General features: G+C 44.8%; 2 protein-coding genes across 5 annotated transcripts in view; both read left to right on the forward strand.

Moving 5' to 3' along the window:
• Window positions 1-10,527, forward strand: part of GOLGA3 (golgin A3) — a 45,089-nt gene extending 34,562 nt beyond the window's left edge. Inside the window, exons 20-24 of one of the 2 annotated variants that reach the window (XM_070950483.1) lie at window positions 733-855; window positions 2,219-2,383; window positions 4,116-4,273; window positions 6,640-6,886; window positions 9,089-10,527. In XM_070950483.1, coding sequence (XP_070806584.1) covers window positions 733-855; window positions 2,219-2,383; window positions 4,116-4,273; window positions 6,640-6,847 — 654 coding nt within the window. In that variant the 3' untranslated portion in view covers window positions 6,848-6,886; window positions 9,089-10,527. Of the gene's footprint in view, window positions 1-732; window positions 856-2,218; window positions 2,384-4,115; window positions 4,274-6,639; window positions 7,517-9,088 lie in introns of those variants that run through there. The other variant, XM_070950482.1, reaches the window with a different exon arrangement.
• Window positions 10,528-12,362: 1,835 nt separating this feature from the next.
• The window catches only part of ANKLE2 (ankyrin repeat and LEM domain containing 2), a 28,215-nt gene continuing 21,504 nt past the window's right edge, over window positions 12,363-19,073 (forward strand). Inside the window, exons 1-2 of one of the 3 annotated variants that reach the window (XM_070950850.1) lie at window positions 12,363-12,706; window positions 16,466-16,900. In XM_070950850.1, the coding sequence (XP_070806951.1) occupies window positions 12,400-12,706; window positions 16,466-16,900 (742 nt within the window). In that variant the 5' untranslated portion in view covers window positions 12,363-12,399. The remainder of the gene's footprint in view (window positions 12,707-16,465; window positions 16,901-19,073) is intronic. The other 2 variants (XM_070950852.1, XM_070950853.1) reach the window with 2 other exon arrangements.

Below are 19,073 nucleotides of genomic sequence, written 5' to 3' on the forward strand. Positions count from 1 at the left end.
CTCCCAAAGGTTGTCAGGCACTCCAAAAACCAAGAACGACATGCAAAGTTACTTCTGAGCAGTGTCCTTTATTGTTCCTCGCCTGTAGATGGAATCTTGCCAAACTCAAGCAAGCTAGTTACATCATTAAAGACATACTCTGAGAACTTCTAGGAAGAAGCTATCTTGATTCTCTTTCTCCTAATCAAACTATCTGTCAGATCCGTGTATCTGCCATTCTTTGCGGAAGAAGTGGGGGGGATTTGGAGTTGTCACATTTAATTCTTTTCCTATGTGTCCTAAGTATCTAATTTCTTGCCTGATCCTCTTTGTATAAACTTTACCCTGATTTATAACCGTTGCCTGGCGGCAGGAATGCCTGGAGAATCCTCACACCTCGGGAAATGAAAGGGGAGGGGGGGAACGAATGGATTGTAAGAAGATCCTAAGAAGCTCTTCGTATCTGTTTCTGAGAGAGGCTGGTGCAATTCGAATTCACACCGGCGGATGGGTCGGAATCCACATCAGAAGGTGGGGAGGGGGTTCCTAATTTCCTTTATCCTGAACTGCATGCTCTGAGGAACCCCAGAGCCTGCTTTGAGTTTTGATTTGCTTTCATCCCTTTCAGTAAACAATTCCTTTTGAAATACAAAGTTCTCAAGTGTTCGTACTTTCTTGGAAAGGGGGGGGGAGGGAGCTCTCCAGTCTGTCGGAAGCTTGCCATGATTTTGACTTGTCTGTTGGTCCTTGCAGCTGGAAGACCTCAAATGGGAAGTTGAACAGAAAGAGAGGGAACTCCAGACTCTGAAGCAACAGCTGGATTTGACCGAGCAACGCAGTCAGAAGGAGTTGGAAGGCATGCAGTTAGTTCTTCAGGTATTTTCACTGGATTCTACAGATGTTTCCCGTCCTAGGCAGGTCATTCTGAAAGAATTAAGAGGCAAAATAAGATTCCGAATGAATAAAAATAAGATCAGAGATGTTTCAGGCCTGAATTCAGATTTTTGTTTCAGACTTAACTAAGCCTGCTGTTCTAGAATCACTATCTTGGCAGTGAAAATTTTGCAGCAAGGTTGGCACAACACACTGAGCTGATACCGGGTTCATTTGGCCTTGGGTTCAGCGTTATTGTATGAAGCCAGTTATCGTCGTTGAAAACCACCGCTTATTGCTTGGTGTGTTGTGTGAACCCCGTTATGATGTAGTCATCACATCCTGGTGGAAATAAATGTTGCCTTAATATAAGTATGTGAGCTCGGCTAATGTTCAAATTAGACTTATTGTCAACTGTCTCCAATTAGCAAACACAAAACAAGGAAACACTCTCGGGAGAATTGATTTCCCAAAAGTAAAACTTTATTGGATACACCAATGTTGTACTGAAGAAACAAAACCAGCTCTGGTTTCCCGCGCAGATGCTTGCCCTGTTAAACAATCCTTTCTCCTTCTCCCCGCCCCTGGTTGATCACATTGTCCAATTACAAGAAGGTCTTTTATGAGAAAAAGTCCGTCTCTTTCTCAGGCACCTGCAGCGATGATCTTGGTGGCTCCAAGCTCTCGCGATCTCTGCATACATTCTCCACATTCCATCTCCTTCCCCTTTCTCTCTAGTTCGTTGGCAAGTTAAAAAGCATTAGGTTTGAAAGAAGCAAAGCACTTTTTTTGTGATGATCATTGCTTAACAATTAACAACAAATTTACATTGAGGACCTGTATACTGCATGGGTCAAATAGAAGGCTGTGAAAATATCTACAGAGCCCTCACATCCTGGACATAAATTGTTTCAACTTCTACCCTCAAAATGGCATTATCGGGCACTGCACATCAGAACAACTAGACACAAGAACAGTTTTTTCCCGAATGCCATCACTCTGCTAAACAAATAATTCCCACAACACTGTCAAACTATTTACTGAGACTGTATTACTATTATTCTTCTCATCGTTCCTATTACCTATCTCCTTTTCTACTTATGACTATAATGTTGTTGCTTGTATCCTTACGATTTATATTATTTAGTTTCCTAGCACAATTAGGTTGATTGCTTATTTAGTATCCTATGACTATCGCTTGTATCTTATGATGAATGTATTTTTATGATGACTGTGATTTATCACTTACATCTTTTATGTGCACTGAGAGCTTATGCACCAAAGACAAATTCCTTGTGTGTCCAATCACACTTGGCCAATAAAGAATTCTATTAACAGTTTCTTGGCTATCCACACTTCCTTCTAGAACCTCAAGACAGAATTGGAGATGGTTCGGGACGATTTATCTATCACTCAGAAAGATAAATTCATGCTCCAAGCGAAAATGTCTGAACTGAAGAACAGCATCAAGACTCTGCTTCAACAGAACCAGCAACTGAAGCTGGATTTGAAACAGGGGAAAATGAAAAAGGTATCTGGGGAGACGCAGATGATCCCTCCGTTTTCATGCAGACGGCTTTCCCGTTAGCCTCGATCCCAAGCCTGCAATTCAGATGACATTTTGATCTGGAAGTTGCTTTTCTGCTTTAGCCACTATGTGAGATTAGACTGATGAGGGACCTCCTGGTTGCTGCAGTCCATGGACTGTATGTAGGTACCCTGTTTCCCCGAAAATAAGACCCAACCGGAAAATAAGCCCTAGCATGGTTTTTCAGGATGCTCGTAATATAAGCCCTACCCCCAAAATAAGCCCCAGTTAAGATTGTCAACCAGACGGAGGTGTTTAGTACTGTATTTCCCCCAAAATAAGACCTAACCGGAAAATAAGCCATAATGCGTCTTTTGGAGCAGAAATTAATATGAGACCCGGTCTTATTTTCAGAGAAACACGGTAGTCCTCGATTTACGACTCACACAGTGAGATATTAGTTAAGTGGGTTTTGCCCCATTTTCCGATCTTTCTTGACACCGTTGTTAAGTGAACCACTGCAGCTGTTAAAGTTATTAAGACAGTTGTTAAGTGAAACTGGCTTCCCCATTGACTTTGTCAGAAGAGGATTGCACCACCCCAGAACATTGCAACCGTCACAAATCCGTACTAGCGTCCAAATGTTGGTCCACATGGCCATGGGGGATGCTGCAAATGGTTGGAAAAACAGTTGTAAGTAACTTTTTTTCAGTGATGTGGCAACTTCAAACGGTCACTAAAAAAATTGTTGTAAGTCGAGGTCTACCTGTATTGCAGTCTCTGGATCTAAGGAGGCCCTGACTTTTAAGACCTCTTAAGTTATCTGTCAGGGTTCCAAGTAATACACCCATAACAAGCAAAACTCCGAGGCAGGTAGATTCAGGGGTGGGCTGCTGGGGGTTTACAGGGGTTCAGGAGAACCTTTAACTAAGATTCTGTGCAGTTTGGAGAACCCCCAAATCCCACTCCTGGCTGGCCCCGCCTACCCCGCCCCTCCCAGGAGTCCCCACGCAGCCCGTTTTGGATGCAGGTAAGTGCAGGGCATGTGCGGAGGCTTGGGGAGGGTGAAAATAGGGCCTACCGGAAGGTGAGAAGGCCAGAAATGGGCCCATTTTCTGTCTCCAGAGGGTCTCTGGAGCCTGGGGAGGCTGTTTTTGCCCTCCTGCATGCTTGAGGAAAGCCTCCGGAGCCCGGAGAGGGCAAAAACACCCCTCTCCCGGTGCAGGAGACCAACTAGGCCACGCCCACCATGGCCATGCCCACTCAGCAACCGGGCAGAGAACCCCTTGCTAAAATTTTTGAAGCCCACCCCTGGGTAGATTCCTCAAAGAACAGCTTTATTGGATCTATCGTATTAGCACGTATCTGGTGAAAACCCAATTCTGAAGGCTTCCGCGTTTTTCACCAAATTAAAAGTTTGTCCCTTTCTCAAAACAATCAGTCACGTGGGTCCAATCACAGCACGGTCTGGTTGCCTGGTGATATCACTCCGCCTTCCTTCCGACCAGGCGTGAGAACGTCCTTGGTCCCCAAGAGAAAGTATTTTGCTTTGGCTACAAAATCCCAGCTATCTCAAATCCCTCCTCCTCCCTATCCCTCAGCTCCCATGTGGCAACACTGAAGCGGTCAAGATGGCTTCGGTCAGGTCAGCTTCAGGGTTGACCATTCTCCACCGTTAACTGTAACCCTGAAAGTCAGTTTGTTGGTTGAAGGTCTTTTGTTTTCTTTTGAAAAGAAGAAACTCAAAGGGGAGACCAGTTCGAATCCGGTGACCCCGGTGAAGATTCCCGATTGTCCTGTCCCAGCTGCTTTGCTAGAAGAGCTGCTGAAACCCTCATCAGCCGTGAGTAAAGAACCCCTGAGGAACCTCAACAGCTGCCTCCAGCAACTCCGGTGAGTCATGTTTTTCTGTCGTTTTCAACACTAAGCATCAAAAAGGGCCACGCACAAAAAACGAAAAGCACGCAGACAGAATGAATCTCAAATTATGCTGAAAGTGCATACGCACACACCCTTCCCAGTTTGCTTAAAAAAAAATCTCCCAAGATTGCCCCCTCAGTAAAACTCTGACAAACGGACTCTCTATTTCGGATGTTCTTGCCGAAATCTCTCGGTGCGAGGAATTCTGCATTTTTTTTTAGTTCAAGTAGTCCTCGGCTTACGACCACCCTACAGTCAAATTCAAAATGGCTAAGTGAGACGATTGTCAAGTGAGCACTTTGTATCAGGGGTGAAATGCTCCCGGTTCGGACTGGATCACCCAATCCGGTAGCGATGGAGGTGGGTGGTTCAGAGAACCAGTAGCAAAAGTCCCTGCCCCCCACCCCCCATGCCCAGCTGAGCCGCTCAATCATCAGAGGCTTTTTATTTTAATTTTTAAAAGCATTTTTTCTACAACCTCTTCGGACGAAAAAATGCTTTTAAAAGTAAAAAAAAAAGGCCTCTGATGATCGCGCGGCTCAGCTGGGATTGTCAGAGGCTTTTAAAAGCATTTTTTCTACAACCTCAGAGGTTCTTTTAAATGCCTCTGACGAACCAAGCTGAGTTGCCTGATCGGCAGAGGCTTTTTAAAAGAAAAAAAGCCTCTGCCAATCAGGCAACTCAGCTGGGATCATCAGAGCCTTTTGAAAGCATTTTTTACAACCTCTTCGCCAAAGAGGTTGTAGAAAAAATGCTTTTAAAAGTTAAAAAAAAAATGGCCACGCCCACCCAGTCACATTACCCCCCCCCCCCCACCAAGCCACGCCCACAGAACCGGTAGTAACAAATTTTAGATTTCACCACTGCATCATTTTACGACCTTTCTTGCCAAGGCGGTTGAGCAAATCACAGCCATCGTTAAAAGTTAGTAACACGGTTTGTTCAGTGGAATCTGGCTTCCCCCCCGGACTTTGCTTGCCAGAAGGTCGCAAATGGTGATCATATAAATATGAACCAGTTGCCAAGTGCTTCAATTTTGATCATGTAACTTTGGGGATGCTGCAAAGGTCATAAATGTGGGGGGGGAGGGGAGTCATAAATCACTTTTTTTCAGAGCCGTTGAAACTTTGAACGGTCACTAAACGAACGGGTGTTAAATCGAGGACTACCTGTACAAGACTGGAGGGGTTTTTTTTCTAAATTAATTTGGGAATCACTAGTTCTGCTTTGAAGGTTGACACATTTTTACTGCCAATGAATATCTTTATATTCCTATAACAAAGGGTTGGAGTGAGGGGCTGTTTTCCCGATTCTGGTGGCCATCCAGAAGCACCTGGGAAATGAAGACAGATGGTCCAGCAGGATTTTTCTTATTAGCAATAGCACTTAGATTTATATACTGCTTCACAGTGCTTTCCAGCCCTCTCTAAGCGGTTTACAGAGTCAGCCTCTTGCCCCCAACAATCTGGGTCCACATTTTACTGACCTTGGAAGGATGGAAGGCTGAGTTAACCTTGAGCCATTCAGGATCGAACTACTGGTAGTGGGCAGAGTCAGCCTGCAATACTACATTTCAACCACTGTGCAGGATGGATGGATGGATGGACGGACGGAAAGAAGGAAGGAAGGAATAGCAATAGGACTTAGACTTATATGCTACTTCACAGTGCTTCACAGCCCTCTTTAAGCGGTTGATAGAGTCACCCAACAATCTGGATCCTCATTTTACTGACCGCAGAAGGATGGAAGGCTGAGGCAGTCAGGATTGAATCCCAGGCTGTGGTCAGTGAGTTACCCTGCAATACTGAATTCTGATAGGTAGGCAGGCAGGAGACTAGACAGACATGGAGAGAGAGAGAGACAGAGACAGAGAGAGACACAGAGAGACAGAGAGACAGAGAGACAGAGACATAAATAATTAGCTGTATCACTTAGTCTTATATACTGGTTGATAGTGCTTTAGAGTCCTCTCCAAGTTAGCATCTTGCCCCCAACAATCTGGGTCGGTAAAATAACCTTGGAAGGCTGAGGCAATAGCAATAGCACTTATACATAGCTTCACAGTGCTTCCCAGCCCTCTCTAAGCGGTTTTACAGAGTCAGCCTATTGCCACCCAACAATCTGGGTCCTCATTTTACCCACCTCGGAAGGATGGAAGGCTGAGTCAAATTTTGAACCACTCAGGATCGAACTCCTGGCGGTGGGCAGAGAGTCAGCCTGCAATACTGCAGTTCTAACCCCTTGCGCCTCCAGGGGCTGTAAACAGTCGTTCCGTTTCTCTTCCGTGTTTCTGACCTTCTCTTCCGTGTTTCTCTTTCGTGTTTCTGACCTTCTCAAAGGCAAGAGATGGACAGCCTGCAGCGCCAAATGGAAGAGCACACCGTGACGGTCCACGAATCGATGTCTTCCTGGACGCAGATCGAAGGCCAGTGGACGGACCTCACTAGTAACCTCTCTGTAACTCTGTTATCCAATGAGAGCCTTCCTCACAGAGACCTCCAGGATCATAAGCCAAGCACGGACGCCGAGGAAGAGTTGGCCCAGTGATTCCCAAGGCCCATGGATTTCCCGTCAGAACTGCTTTAAGTAGGTTTAAAAAAAAAGAGAGAGAGAGAGATAAAGTATTTATCAAAACCCCTATTTATATTTTGTTCTTAAGCCTTTTAGAGTCCTCGGTCTACGGTTCGTTTTAGCAAACGGGGGGAAAAAATGTGAAGGCCATGGCTTGATCCGACCTTTGTTCGTCGTACTTGAGCAGAGGTAGAGATGGTGGGCTGGAACAGAGGGATGTGAGGTTTGCCGTGTTAAAATTTTGAGAACCGAGGATTCGAATTAGGATGGCTGCAGAGAGAAGACAAAACAGGGTCCCTTTTAGTTCCCACTTTTTTTAAAAAATATTTGCTAAACTCGTTCGGTGACGGTTCGATCCACTTCAAGCTTGGGAATTCCGTGACTGTTACGCCACCAAATCCAGTATTTTTATGATCGTATCTTTGATTCATATTCCGACAAATCAAGCAACCAAATTGTTCGTCTCGAAAACCGCAGCGAAGCCGTTTCCAATGGCGTCGATTGACCTGGCTCCCAAGCAAATAATTTTCCCAGTAAAATGTTCTGACAGATGCTGTTTGCACATTTGTGTTGTTTGTCTTTGCAGACATCTGCAGGACAAGAGTTGTGGGTGATGTTGCTTTGTTGTGGAGCCTCTTATATATATACATACATATATATATATATATATATATATATATATATATATATATATATATATATATATATATATATATATATTGGTCTTACTAAGGTGACTTCTTAAGTTTTGGTGTCCTGCAAAACGTGTTGTGGATATGGGCCTGAGAAAGCTAAAACCAGAGCTTTTTAGATATTTAATTAATTCACGTATTTATCTTCCAATTGTATTCTGCCTATAAAATCCTAGTTTCTTAGCTTTAATGCCATCCCCTACCCCGTGGCTTCTTCCTGAGACTTAAACCAGGAGCCAGAACTCATGTCCTTTTTTGCAAAGGCATTTTCATTTATAATTAATCGGTTGAAATAATAGGGTTGTTTTTTTAAAAAAAATGTTTCTCAACAACTGACAGCACCTTTTTGTGCTCTGGGTGGAAACACAGAATTTTTACCCTGGCCAAATTGCACTGTAGGATATGCCAGGAAATAAAAGGAAGTGTGAACGGAGGACAAAAATGTAGGAAGTATTGTGATCTTGGCTGGAAGTTAGGTGAGAATCAGGTGAGGGATCTCATCAGATACAATTGTGAAATCAGCAACTGTGAGTCTCATCCTGTGTTCATGCACATCATATTTACGGGAGCATACCAGGCTTCCCCTAAAATGCCACACCGATCTAGTGTCCTCTGTCACCTAACCTTAGTCAAATCTTATTTTATGAACCTGATTGAGGACTTCGGATCTTTAATGAGCTGTATCCTAACTGAAGATGATCACAGCACGTAACTGTCATGGCGGGAAGTCTCAAATGAAGAAAACGAGAAGGTAAATGATGTTTGGAGAACAGAGAGGAAAGAGAGAAAGAGGAAAAGCAAAGGAAAAACTGGTTCCCAGGGCTAAACCTCAAGTTTAGATAACTTTACGGAGTGTTAAACTCCGTTAAACATGATGAAGGAAATTTCGAAGCAGGACCTGACAGATGGACACAATCTATAAATTAAATTTCTGTTTCAACAGTCTGACCAAAGAAAGCTCCCAACTGTGAGTGGTGTGGATTGATTGAATGCGGAAGGAATGTTTTTTCCCCCCAGTATTTGTAGAAATGTCACTCTGATTTTCCTGTTAAAGCCAAGACATTTTTTCTCTCTCTAGGTATTCTGCTTTTTTTCAGAACAGATGCACACTTTGATTGCTCAGCTCTTTTTTCCAACCTGAGTTTCAATATTTTTAATATTCTGATTCTGAAAGTTCTGTGAGGCATTTTTTTATTTTCATTTCATACATGAAGGAAAGGTGGTTTTTTAAATGGAAAGCTTTCTAAATTTGGAGGGGAAGGAATCTCAAAATATACTTAACTATTTGACAAGACTAATCCAAAATTATCAAGACACCATCTTGAAGGCTTAATGGGTCAATTTAGACAGGTGGTAACTTTTATTATAAAGTTGGTTTTATACAGTAAAATAGCAATGATGTTTTTTTTTTGCCGCTCATATCTGTGAAGCTTATGTATCTGCTAATGTAAGCGAGAAATACGGTAGTATTTAAACACCAAAGTTAATATTACATAATGAATAATATGTATATGATCACTTCCAGACTTTGCTGTTCCACTTAGTTCTTTGCATTTCACAAGTTTTGATTTACCCATGAAGATTTTTCTGAGCATCCTATCAACAGTCACAGCTGAATGCAATGTACGTATTATAAAATCAGATTTTTTTTTTTTTAAAAAAATACTCCTTCAACAATTTGGGGAAGGTGAAGGGACAAGAACAAGAATAGAGAGAAAACGCCATTGTGAACTAAATGAAAAAAATCATTTCTCCCGCTTCCCTTTTCCAGACCATCTTATTTATATTTCCCGTGACTTGTCATTTTGGCTGGGAAAGAAGTGTTAAGTTTGGGAATCCCTGACTCAGCAAATTTCCTCCCCAAAAAATATTTAGTGTCAGTCTCTCTTTTTTTAAAAAAAGTGCTGTCATTTAATTCATACTTCAAGAAACCAGGGCTTTCTGTTTATATTTTCAGATTAGCCAAGATCTATAAATCATTCGGACTGGTCCCTTGGTTTTTAAAAAAATATTCAAAATAAATAATAGAGCCTTTATGGCATTTAATAGAGCATTTTTTAAAAAAAATATATCTGTTTATTCATCTCTGGAAGCTAGATGTGACTGTTAAGTGTTTTTCTGTATATTAGCAGACGGTGGTTCCGAAGGCTTAAATCTGTCATTGTTCACAGCAATTTTCTTGCAGTGCAACAATATGGTGAATATTAATTCACCTTACGGTCTTCCAGGTTATTTGGAGACTTCGTCGGTTTCATTTTCCAATCAGGCAGTCCTTGTCTCATTCTACCTGGAAAAAAAAATTCTGCTTGAAAGAAAAATACTTCTCCAGAGGGAAGCAGACTTTGAAAGATGCTTTGGGAAAACTGGCCCTTCTCTATATCAGAATTGTAATTTTTATTTTGGGGTGTGTGTGTGTAAGCAGCTGCACTAAGCGAAAAGGGAGCACTGATGCTAGGTGTCATCTTTACAAACCAAATTAGGTCACTGACATTTCGAGTGACAGCTACATAATAAAAGTAGAAAGTTGCCTTAATTTAGAAAGTGAACTCTGGTCAAACTGTCCCATTTATAATGAGGATCTGTTTCAAAGTAGTGTTTTTCTCCCTCTTGCTTGAAAACGCAGAATGCTTACCCTCGGAGATGGAAAAATTTTTTTTAGATTCTTAGTCATAGGAATCCTTTCTGTAACAATAGCCACGCAGAGCATTCCTTTCCAAAAAGAGAATCTTATGCATATCAGTTTCTCACGTTTTCTTGTTCCCGGCAAATGGTCGTCTGATTCTATTTAATGAGGAGGGGGAGGGGGAAATGTCATTTTCATAACATGTTTGAGTGAGTGTTCCAAAAGAAGAGTTAGATGTGTTTGATTAAAGAGTAATAATTGTGCTTTAAAAAAAAAACAGGGCATGTTAATTTAAGAAAAATCTTTAAGATACGCTAAACATCCTTGAAAGGTTTTGTGCAATAAACTATTTTTCATTAAAAAAAATATGTGTGCCCATTGCGTATTTTAACTCTATAGTGTGTATTTTATAGGAGAGGCATGTTAGTCTACACTCTACAGCATATATTGCCTGGGATAATTTAAGTCTGATCATTTGTACCTCGAGTGGGAAGGCTGGGGTGGTTTGGTCAGTGATCTATTGATTTTTTTGGCTGCCCATTGTAATGCTCCTGTGTCCAGCTCTCCTTTAAATCTACATCCCATCAACTGTACATGTAGTCCAATTCATTTAGTGACCGTTCGAAGTTACAACTGCACTGAAAAAAAGTGACTTAGGGCCATTTTTCACTCTTATGACCGTTGCAGTCTCCCCATGCTCAAAATTCAGGCACTTGGCAACTGACTCATATTTATGATGGTTGCCCCCTCCAAGGATCACGCGTTCCCTTTTTGTGACCTCCTGACAAGCAAAGTCAATGGGGGAAGAAGCCCGTTTCACTTCACAACTGGGTTGCTAACTTAACGACTGCACTACAGTGATTCACTTAACAACCGTGGCGAGAAAAGTCGTAACACGGGGCAAAACTCACTTAGCAATTATCTCGCTTAGCAACATAAATGTTGGGCTCCGTGGTGGTTGTAGGTCGAGGACCACCTGTACATCCTGATAGGCCCAATAGATGATCTATTAAATCCTGATTAGGTGGCTCAGTGGCTAAGACACTGAGCTTGTTGATCAGAAAGGCTGGCAGCTCGTTGGTTCGAATCCCTAGTACAGGTCTGCGTGAGCAGGGGGTTGGACTAGATGACCTTCGAAGGTCCCTTCCAACTCTGTGACTGTTAAGAGGCCTTTTTGAATAACTGATTTCAATAATAGGGAGTCCCTTTGATTGTTTTCTGTTTCTTTAACATCAATACAAGGAGTGACTTTTGATTAAAAAAAAAGATCAGATAAAAATTGGCCAGAAAGTTGAATTTTAGTAAACTGAAAACTGATAATAATTTGCAAAGCCAGCCATTTGCAAAGGTAAATCCACTTTTGCAAACCACATGCTAGCTAGAAAGTTAAACCACCTTTTAAACCCTATGCTCGAAGAGTTAAGCGCAACGTGGCTTTGCTGGAGAACTTCGCAGCATTCTCCACTTCCGGTTGCTATGCGACTCCGCCTTACGCCACTCATCTCTTAAGCCTTTGCGTGGCATTCTCGCCGGCTTCAATCGGAAACCGGAAGTGTTTCCCTCTTGCGACTCCTTTCTCTGCCCCGCCTCCTCAAGCCGTTGCCAGGGGCAACCGAGCCGTCACTTTCTCAAGGCGACGGGTGGGGCTCGTCGGACAAGATTGGACTACACCTCCCATGCTCCGCAGGGATCATGGGCTTTTTCTCCCATTCATTGGCAGAACTCAACCATCCGATTTCCCGCCATGCAGCGCGGCACGTGTGACGTGAGCACGCGCGACCCCACCTCCCTCCCTACGTGTGACGTAGAGGGCCGCGATTGGACATCTCGGCGCCCCTTTCAAACTCGTAAGCGCGCGCGCGAGAGAGAGGGGCCCGCTTTGCCATCGAGGCCAACCGGGGAGAAGTCAGCGCCGGGCCTCGAGGCGGCGGCGGCCTCCTCCTCCTCCTGAGCCCCTCGACGGGGGGAGCCGAAGAGAGAGCCGATGCCTTCGGCGCGGGCATCCCCGCGCGCGGACGTCCGTTGGAGCGGTCGATAAGGGGGCGGGGCCTGGAGTCGCCGCGCGAGCCCGTCTGCGCCTGCGCGGACGTGAGGAGAAGGGAAGCGCGAAGGATGCCGGGAAATCCCTCACGAGGTACCGCCCGGGGTTTCTCCTCACCCCTTGCCGAGGCTGCTCTGCGCCTGCGCAGTGGCGTCCGTTGGCCGGGCAAGCGATGGAGCGCTGGGTGGCGGCCGGCTGGTCGGGCTGGGCCGGGTTGTGGCGGGCCGGCTGGCCCGCCTGGGAGCTACTGGCCGCCTGCGCCGTTATCGGCGCGCTGGGCTGGCTGCTGCGGCTGCTGGAGCGAGGCCCGCGCGCGGGAGGAGGCCGAGGCCCGAGTAGGCCCAACGCGACGCCTCCGTCCGCGACGCCTCCTGAGGAGAGGCCTCCGCGCTGCCTCGACCGCTGCGACGGAGGTGAGAGGCCTTTCCCCGCGGCTGCCTTCCCGCTCCTTTCTCCCGCCGCCGCCTCCTCCCTGCCAGGTAGGCCGCTTGGAGGCGCCTATGGATTCCCCCCCCTCCCATGCAGGGGATGATGGGAGCTGGAGTCCCCAAGCGCCTTGGATGAAGGGGGGGAGGGTGTCTTGCGATTCGAAAGGGAGGGGTGGGGAGAGAGAGAGAGAGCTTTGGTTAATCTCAAGAATAAGGGAAGAGAGGGGGAAATGTGGGGATGGGAGACCACCAGGTAATCCTGGAGCAGCAGGAAGGGAGGCGAGCAGAAGGGAGGCCTGGATGAAGGGCCAAGGCTGCCCTTCTCCCAGGGCCTTGGGTTAGCTTTCCTCGCCTTGCCTGTCAAAGGCATCCAACCATTTGGGAAGCCTCTGTGCATTTCATACAACAACAGAGTTGGAAGGGACCTTGGAGGTCTTCTAGTCCAACCCCCTGCTTAGGCAGGAAACCCTACACCACTTCAGACAAATGGTTATCCAACATCTTTTTTAAAACTTCCAGTGTTGGAGCATTGACAACTTCTGGTGGCAAGTTGTTCCACTGCTTAATTGTCCTCACTGTCAGGAAATTTCTCCTTAGTTCCAGGTTGCTTCTCTCCTTGATGAGTTTCCACCCATTGCTTCTTGTCCTGCCCTCAGGGGCTTTGGAGAAGAGCTTGACTCCCTCTTCTTTGGGGCAGCCCCTGAGATATGGGAACACTGCTATCATGTCTCCCCTGGTCCTTCTTTTCATCCGACTAGACATACCCAGTTCCAGCAACCGTTCTTCGTATGTTTTATAAGCAGGGAACACACACACACACACACATACATGCTCTGTACCTCATTTCTTCTATTTTAGAGTTTTCCTGCCAAGCATCTGAAGGAGAGCCGTTGTTCCCAGCCCTAACCCCATCTAAGGTTCAAGGAGAAACATAAAGGTTTTGTCGCGTGGCGTATCACAACTTTTTTCCCCCTTTGCTAAACCGGGGGGGGTGGGCATGGCCATGGCCAGCATGTGACACATCCGGCCTGCAGCCCGTGAGTTTGACACCTCTGGTTTAATGGTGAAGGCATAGAGCTAAAAAGCGGGAGACAGTGAGTTCTAGTTTTAGCCAGGAAAACCAGCTGGGTGACTTTGGGCCAGCCACCTGGAGTCTGGGAATTCTAGTCCTGCCTTAGGCATGAAAACCAGCTGGGTAACTTTGGGCCAGCCACCGGGAGTCTGGGAGTTCTAGTCCTGCCTTAGGCATGAAAACCGGCTGGGTGATTTTGGGCCAATCACCAAGAGTCTGGGAGTTCTAGTCCTGTCTTAGCCATAAAAGCCGGCTGGGTGATTTTGGGCCAGCCACTGGGAGTCTGGGAGTTCTAGTCCTGTTTTAGCCATAAAAGCTGGCTGGGTGACTTTGGGCCAGCCACCTGGAGTCTGGGAATTCTAGTCCTGCCTTAGGCATGAAAACCAGCTGGGTAACTTTGGGCCAGCCACCGGGAGTCTGGGAGTTCTAGTCCTGTCTTAGCCATGAAAACCGCCTGGGTGACCTTGGGTCAGTCCCTCTCTGCCCAAACCACCTCACAGGGTTATCGCGGTGAAAATATGAGAAGGAAGATGTGTTGGATATGTTTGCTGCCTTGAGTTTTTATAAAAATAATAAAGGCGGGATACAAATAAATAAATAAAATATACGCTGAATCACACACTACTATGAAAAATGTGGCATAAAATTACCCTTTCTTTTTCCTTCTTCTTTCTTGTATCCCGCAGCGCCCAGGACCAGCCATCAATGCAAAAAGATAGCAATTATGACATCTGATGCAACTACACAAATTGCATCATTTGCCAGTTGTCAGGATGCCTGTGCCCTCACTTGCCCCCCCCCCCCCGCCCCTGTGGATTCCCATGCTATATTTATTTTAGGTATGAAGCCTCTGGGGATGCACAGACTATCACTATGTGGGCAGATGGGGCTGCCCAAATGTCAAGTAATTCTGAGGAGCATCATATTTAAGGGATATTCACATGGAAATGCAGAATTTTTAAAGCAAAAAAGAAAAGACACTCTCCATGGTAGTTCCAATTTAGATTCTTAGGCTTGCTAAACAAGGTGGTTTAGATTTGGTAACATATCAGTATAATAAAGAAAAAAAGCACCAGTGCATAAAAATAGTTACAATATTTCTGTTCTCTTGTATTTGTTTTGGTTTTACATCAAAGCCGGTGCTTTTTCTTGAGAAAGCCAAACATGCTTGGATATAAACCCAAATCCTAGTTCCCTGGTGAAATTAGATTAATTAAAGCATTCCTAATAAATATTTATTCAGGCTGCTTGAGTCACTAGCAAAGTGTTTGCTTTCTGGATGTTGATTTTGCTGTTGCACCTGATGTGATCGATGACATGAAAGCAATACGTATTTATATATTTAGATTAAAACTATTTTTGTTGCATGGTATTCTCCATTTGTGATCAACAATAATAAAATTTGCAAAGATGTCAACATATCTTAAGAGTATTCAAATTCCGTTGAATGCAAAGATATATCTCCTAGTCCAGAGGAACTGTTTCAAGATGATTTGAGATTTTGGTTAGATTGTCTGAAGTATTTAGGCTTCCCAAGAAAGTACTAAATACAGCATTTCTTTGGCATCAGTGTCTTCAATTTGAAACAATACAGAGGAAAAAAAAATCCCTAAAAGAATCTTATGGCAGGAGGACCAATTTATTTTCCATTTTAAAAGAAACCAACCCGCTTTCGAAATCCATGATTTTTGGAGTTGGTAGCAATTTTTCTATTCTAAAATATTGGTAAAATTAATATATCCAATATTCTTACTCCACTGAAACGTTCTGTTTATGTCTATTTCCAGTCTTCAACGGCAGTTTTCCTTTTACGGTTGAGATTTTGCTCTTACTTTGTTCTATTTTTAAATAAGGGAGCAGAAGTGGATTTAAGCATTCTGCCAGATGCTTAATGATTAAGATCTAGAATAATTCTCAGCATGCTTGCTGCTAACATTAGATCCTGTGCTAAAAGAGAAATAGATTAAGGGCATCCATTAATGATCTAATCTGCTTTTTTAAAAATACTACAATAACTTCGAAGATTGAACATGTTTAATTAATTAGTTATTAAATATATTTCAATCCAGCTGTAACTGAGTTTATCAAACTTGTCTTATCTAGAAGGGTTTTTTTTTTCCTGAGTCTTTATGATGTCCATAAGTGTGCACAGTGCTTTAGGGGGTGTCTAGCCCCATTAGCATGATGGCTGGGGAATTCTTGGAGTTGAAGTCCTTGCATTTTGAAGTTGCCAAGGTTGAAAAACACTGATCCAACCAATGTGGAACATAATGGACCAATACGTCTTTTGACTCTGCCTATATTTGCGTAGCTTTTTAACCATACAGTTTAGCCCTCAACTCACGATCACAATTGAGCCCAAGATTTCTGTTGCTAAGCGAGACATCTGTTAAGTGACTTTTGCCCCATTTTACCACCATTCTTGCCACAGTGGTTAAGGAATCACTGCGGTTGTTAAGTGAGTGACACAGTTGTTAAGTGAATCTGATTTCCCCATTGGTTTTGCTTGTCAGAAGGTGATCACATGACCCCGGGGACACTGCCACTGTCATAAGTGTGAGTCAGTTGCCAAGCATCTAAAAGTTTGGATGCCGCAAGGGTCGTAAGTGTGAAAAATAGTCATAAGTCGCTTTTTTCAGTGCCGTTGCAACTTGGGTCGCTAAATGAACTGTTGTAAGTCAAGGACTACCTGTACTTCTGATGTACTTGAACTTTTTTTTTTTTTTTTTGGTTTACAGGGAGGATAACAATGGATGAAATCTTATCCCGATTAAAACAACTGACCCCCGATGAGCTGAGAAACGAGATCGTCAAAGCTGGCCTGAAATGCGGGCCCATCACCCTGACCACGAGGTCCATTTTTGAAAAAAGATTGGCCCAGGCTTTATGGGAACAGCAAGGACCCTCCGAGGCCACAGCTCCCTTTTCGAACGGCGTCCCTGGAACTGCTGCAACTGATGGGAATCAGCCAGAATCTGGAAAAACGAATGGCCACCTTGCCTCCCCTCCCGAGGAGGGTGATTTTGGCTACAGCATGGGTCTGAACCCTCCCGAGGAGGAAGCACTGCTGCGTGAAGCAAACGGCTCTCCTGTTCGTTCCCAGAATCTCTCCAAGGAGCCTCTGCTCTACTATGGGGTGTGCCCAGTGTACGATGACATATTGACCAGAAATGGTAAGAGTTTCTTTTATAAATATGCTTGAAATTGGTCCCTTCAGGGCCTCCTTCGTTGACGGTGTCTTAATAACCATTCATTTAAATGTCTATGGAGATTCTCAGTCCTCCAGATCATGGTTGTCCCAAAGATGCTTTTTTCAAGAGGCAACTGGACTGTTTGTTTTTCTTTGAAGACGTTTCGCTTCTCATCTAAGAAGCTTCTTCAGCTCTGACTGGATGGTGGGGAATGGAAGGATTGATAGTCCTTGGCAGACAGCTGGTCATTTGCATCCTTTTAGAGCAGGGGTCACCAACCTTTTGGACCTCAGGGACCACTAAATTCATAATTTTAAATCCCACGGACCACTAATATGATCTGCCTAATGACCAGCTGGGTGGGCATGGCTAGGTGGTCATGTGACTGAGTGGGCGTGGTCAACTCAATGTCACTTGCACCAAGGGGTGCCTCGCTGGCTTCTACTCTTCCTTCCCCTTCCAGCCACTCCTCGCCTTCCCACCCAGGCTCCTTAGGGCCCCAACAGGAAGCAGTTGTTGGAGCTAAGCAGCCATCACGAGAAAGAGTTGGCAAAACAGCTCAGTTCAAATTGGATCTGACCGAGAAGGAGGCTCAGTAGAAGCATCTCACTGAGGACTAGGAGCATAGGCTTTCCAAGCAGAGGGAAGACCTGCGGGAGTGCAAGGCCAGGTACTGGCGCCTGGAGGCTCAGCAGGCTGAGATGGTCAGCCAGTTCCAGGCCATGAGGCAGTCCCACTGGAACGAGGCCCTCCGGCTCTTCGCCAGCAGCGACGCTTCCCTCCAGTCTTCGCCCAAAGCCCTGCACCAGGAGGCTGAAGCAGACCCCAAGTCGGAATTTCTGCCCCCCTCCGACCCACACAAAAGACCCCAAAGGGGGAGCTTCTCTGCAGCAACACAAACGTTCATTGCACGTATCTGTCCCAGGGGCGTAGTTTGAGGACCCCTAATTTAGTGCAATATAAAAAATGCAAATAATTTTTCTGCGGACCATCAAATTTTTCTCGCGGACCACCAGTGGTCCACGGACCACCAGTTGGTGACCGCTATTTTAGAGGGTCCTTGAGGCCACTTGGAGGTTGATATGACCAGCTGCCTGCAAGGAATATAAATCCTTCCATTCCCCACCATCCTGTCAGAGCTGAAGAAGCTTCTTGGATGAGAAGTGAAATCAAAGAAAAAAACAAAAAAGACCAGTTGCCTCTTGAAAAAGCACCTTTGGGACAAGCATTCATTTAGTGGCCATTTAAAGTTACAATGGCACTGAAAAAGTGACTTACGACCGTTTTTCACACTTAAGACTGTCACAGTGTCCCCATGGTCACGTGATCAAAATTCAGACACCAGGCGTGACTCACATTTATGACGCAGCATCCCGGGGCCCTGTGGTCACCATTTGCAACCTTCCCAGTCAACTTCCGACAAGCAGAGTCCATGGGGGGAAAACCATGCACTGCTTGATTCACTTAAAAATTGCAGCAATTTGCTTAACTATAGCCAAGCAGGTCATAAAAGAGGCAAAGCACACTTAAACATCCACCTTGCTTGGTGGATGGAAATTTGGGGCTCAGTTGTGGTTGAAAGGACGAGTTGTGGTTCGAGGACTAGTTGTCCTGTAAACACATCTTTTTTTCCCCCTGATAACTCTTGACAGCATCTCCCTGAAACTGGGCAGGCTGCTTGCTGCTGATGGATCTTGCAGTCCCAGCAATATCTGACTTTCTGCAGCACGACTGCGAGGACAGACAGCAGACGGTTAGCTGCCTTAAGAGTCCGAGACTCCTTCATGTGAGACAAATGGCAACGAGGCTTAATAGATGGCTTTCTTACAGCCAGCAAATGAAAAATTCAACAGGAGGGCATTGATTTCCCGCGCTTAATGTGCACCCAGCGCCAGTGCGGTCAAATTACTTGAGAAGAAATGGCCGCTGGAGGAGACCTTTTAGTGTGATAGCAATAAATACTCGGCATAAAAATAGCAGTGCTGCATTTTTCAAGGATCGATACTATTTTTTTTTTTTCAGGGATGTGGTACCCAAAGCTTAATGTTTATGGATTATGATTTTGAATTTGTTTGGTGACTCATGTGTGCCCCTTCCCCAATGCAAAATTGGAACATTTGGGGTACAAAAATACTAGGGTGTATGTCTTTCTTTA

This window comes from Pituophis catenifer, unplaced genomic scaffold (assembly GCF_029215685.1).
Source record: "Pituophis catenifer annectens isolate HBS135680 unplaced genomic scaffold, rPitCat1.0.hap2 SCAF_10, whole genome shotgun sequence".
Taxonomy (NCBI): domain Eukaryota; kingdom Metazoa; phylum Chordata; class Lepidosauria; order Squamata; family Colubridae; genus Pituophis; species Pituophis catenifer.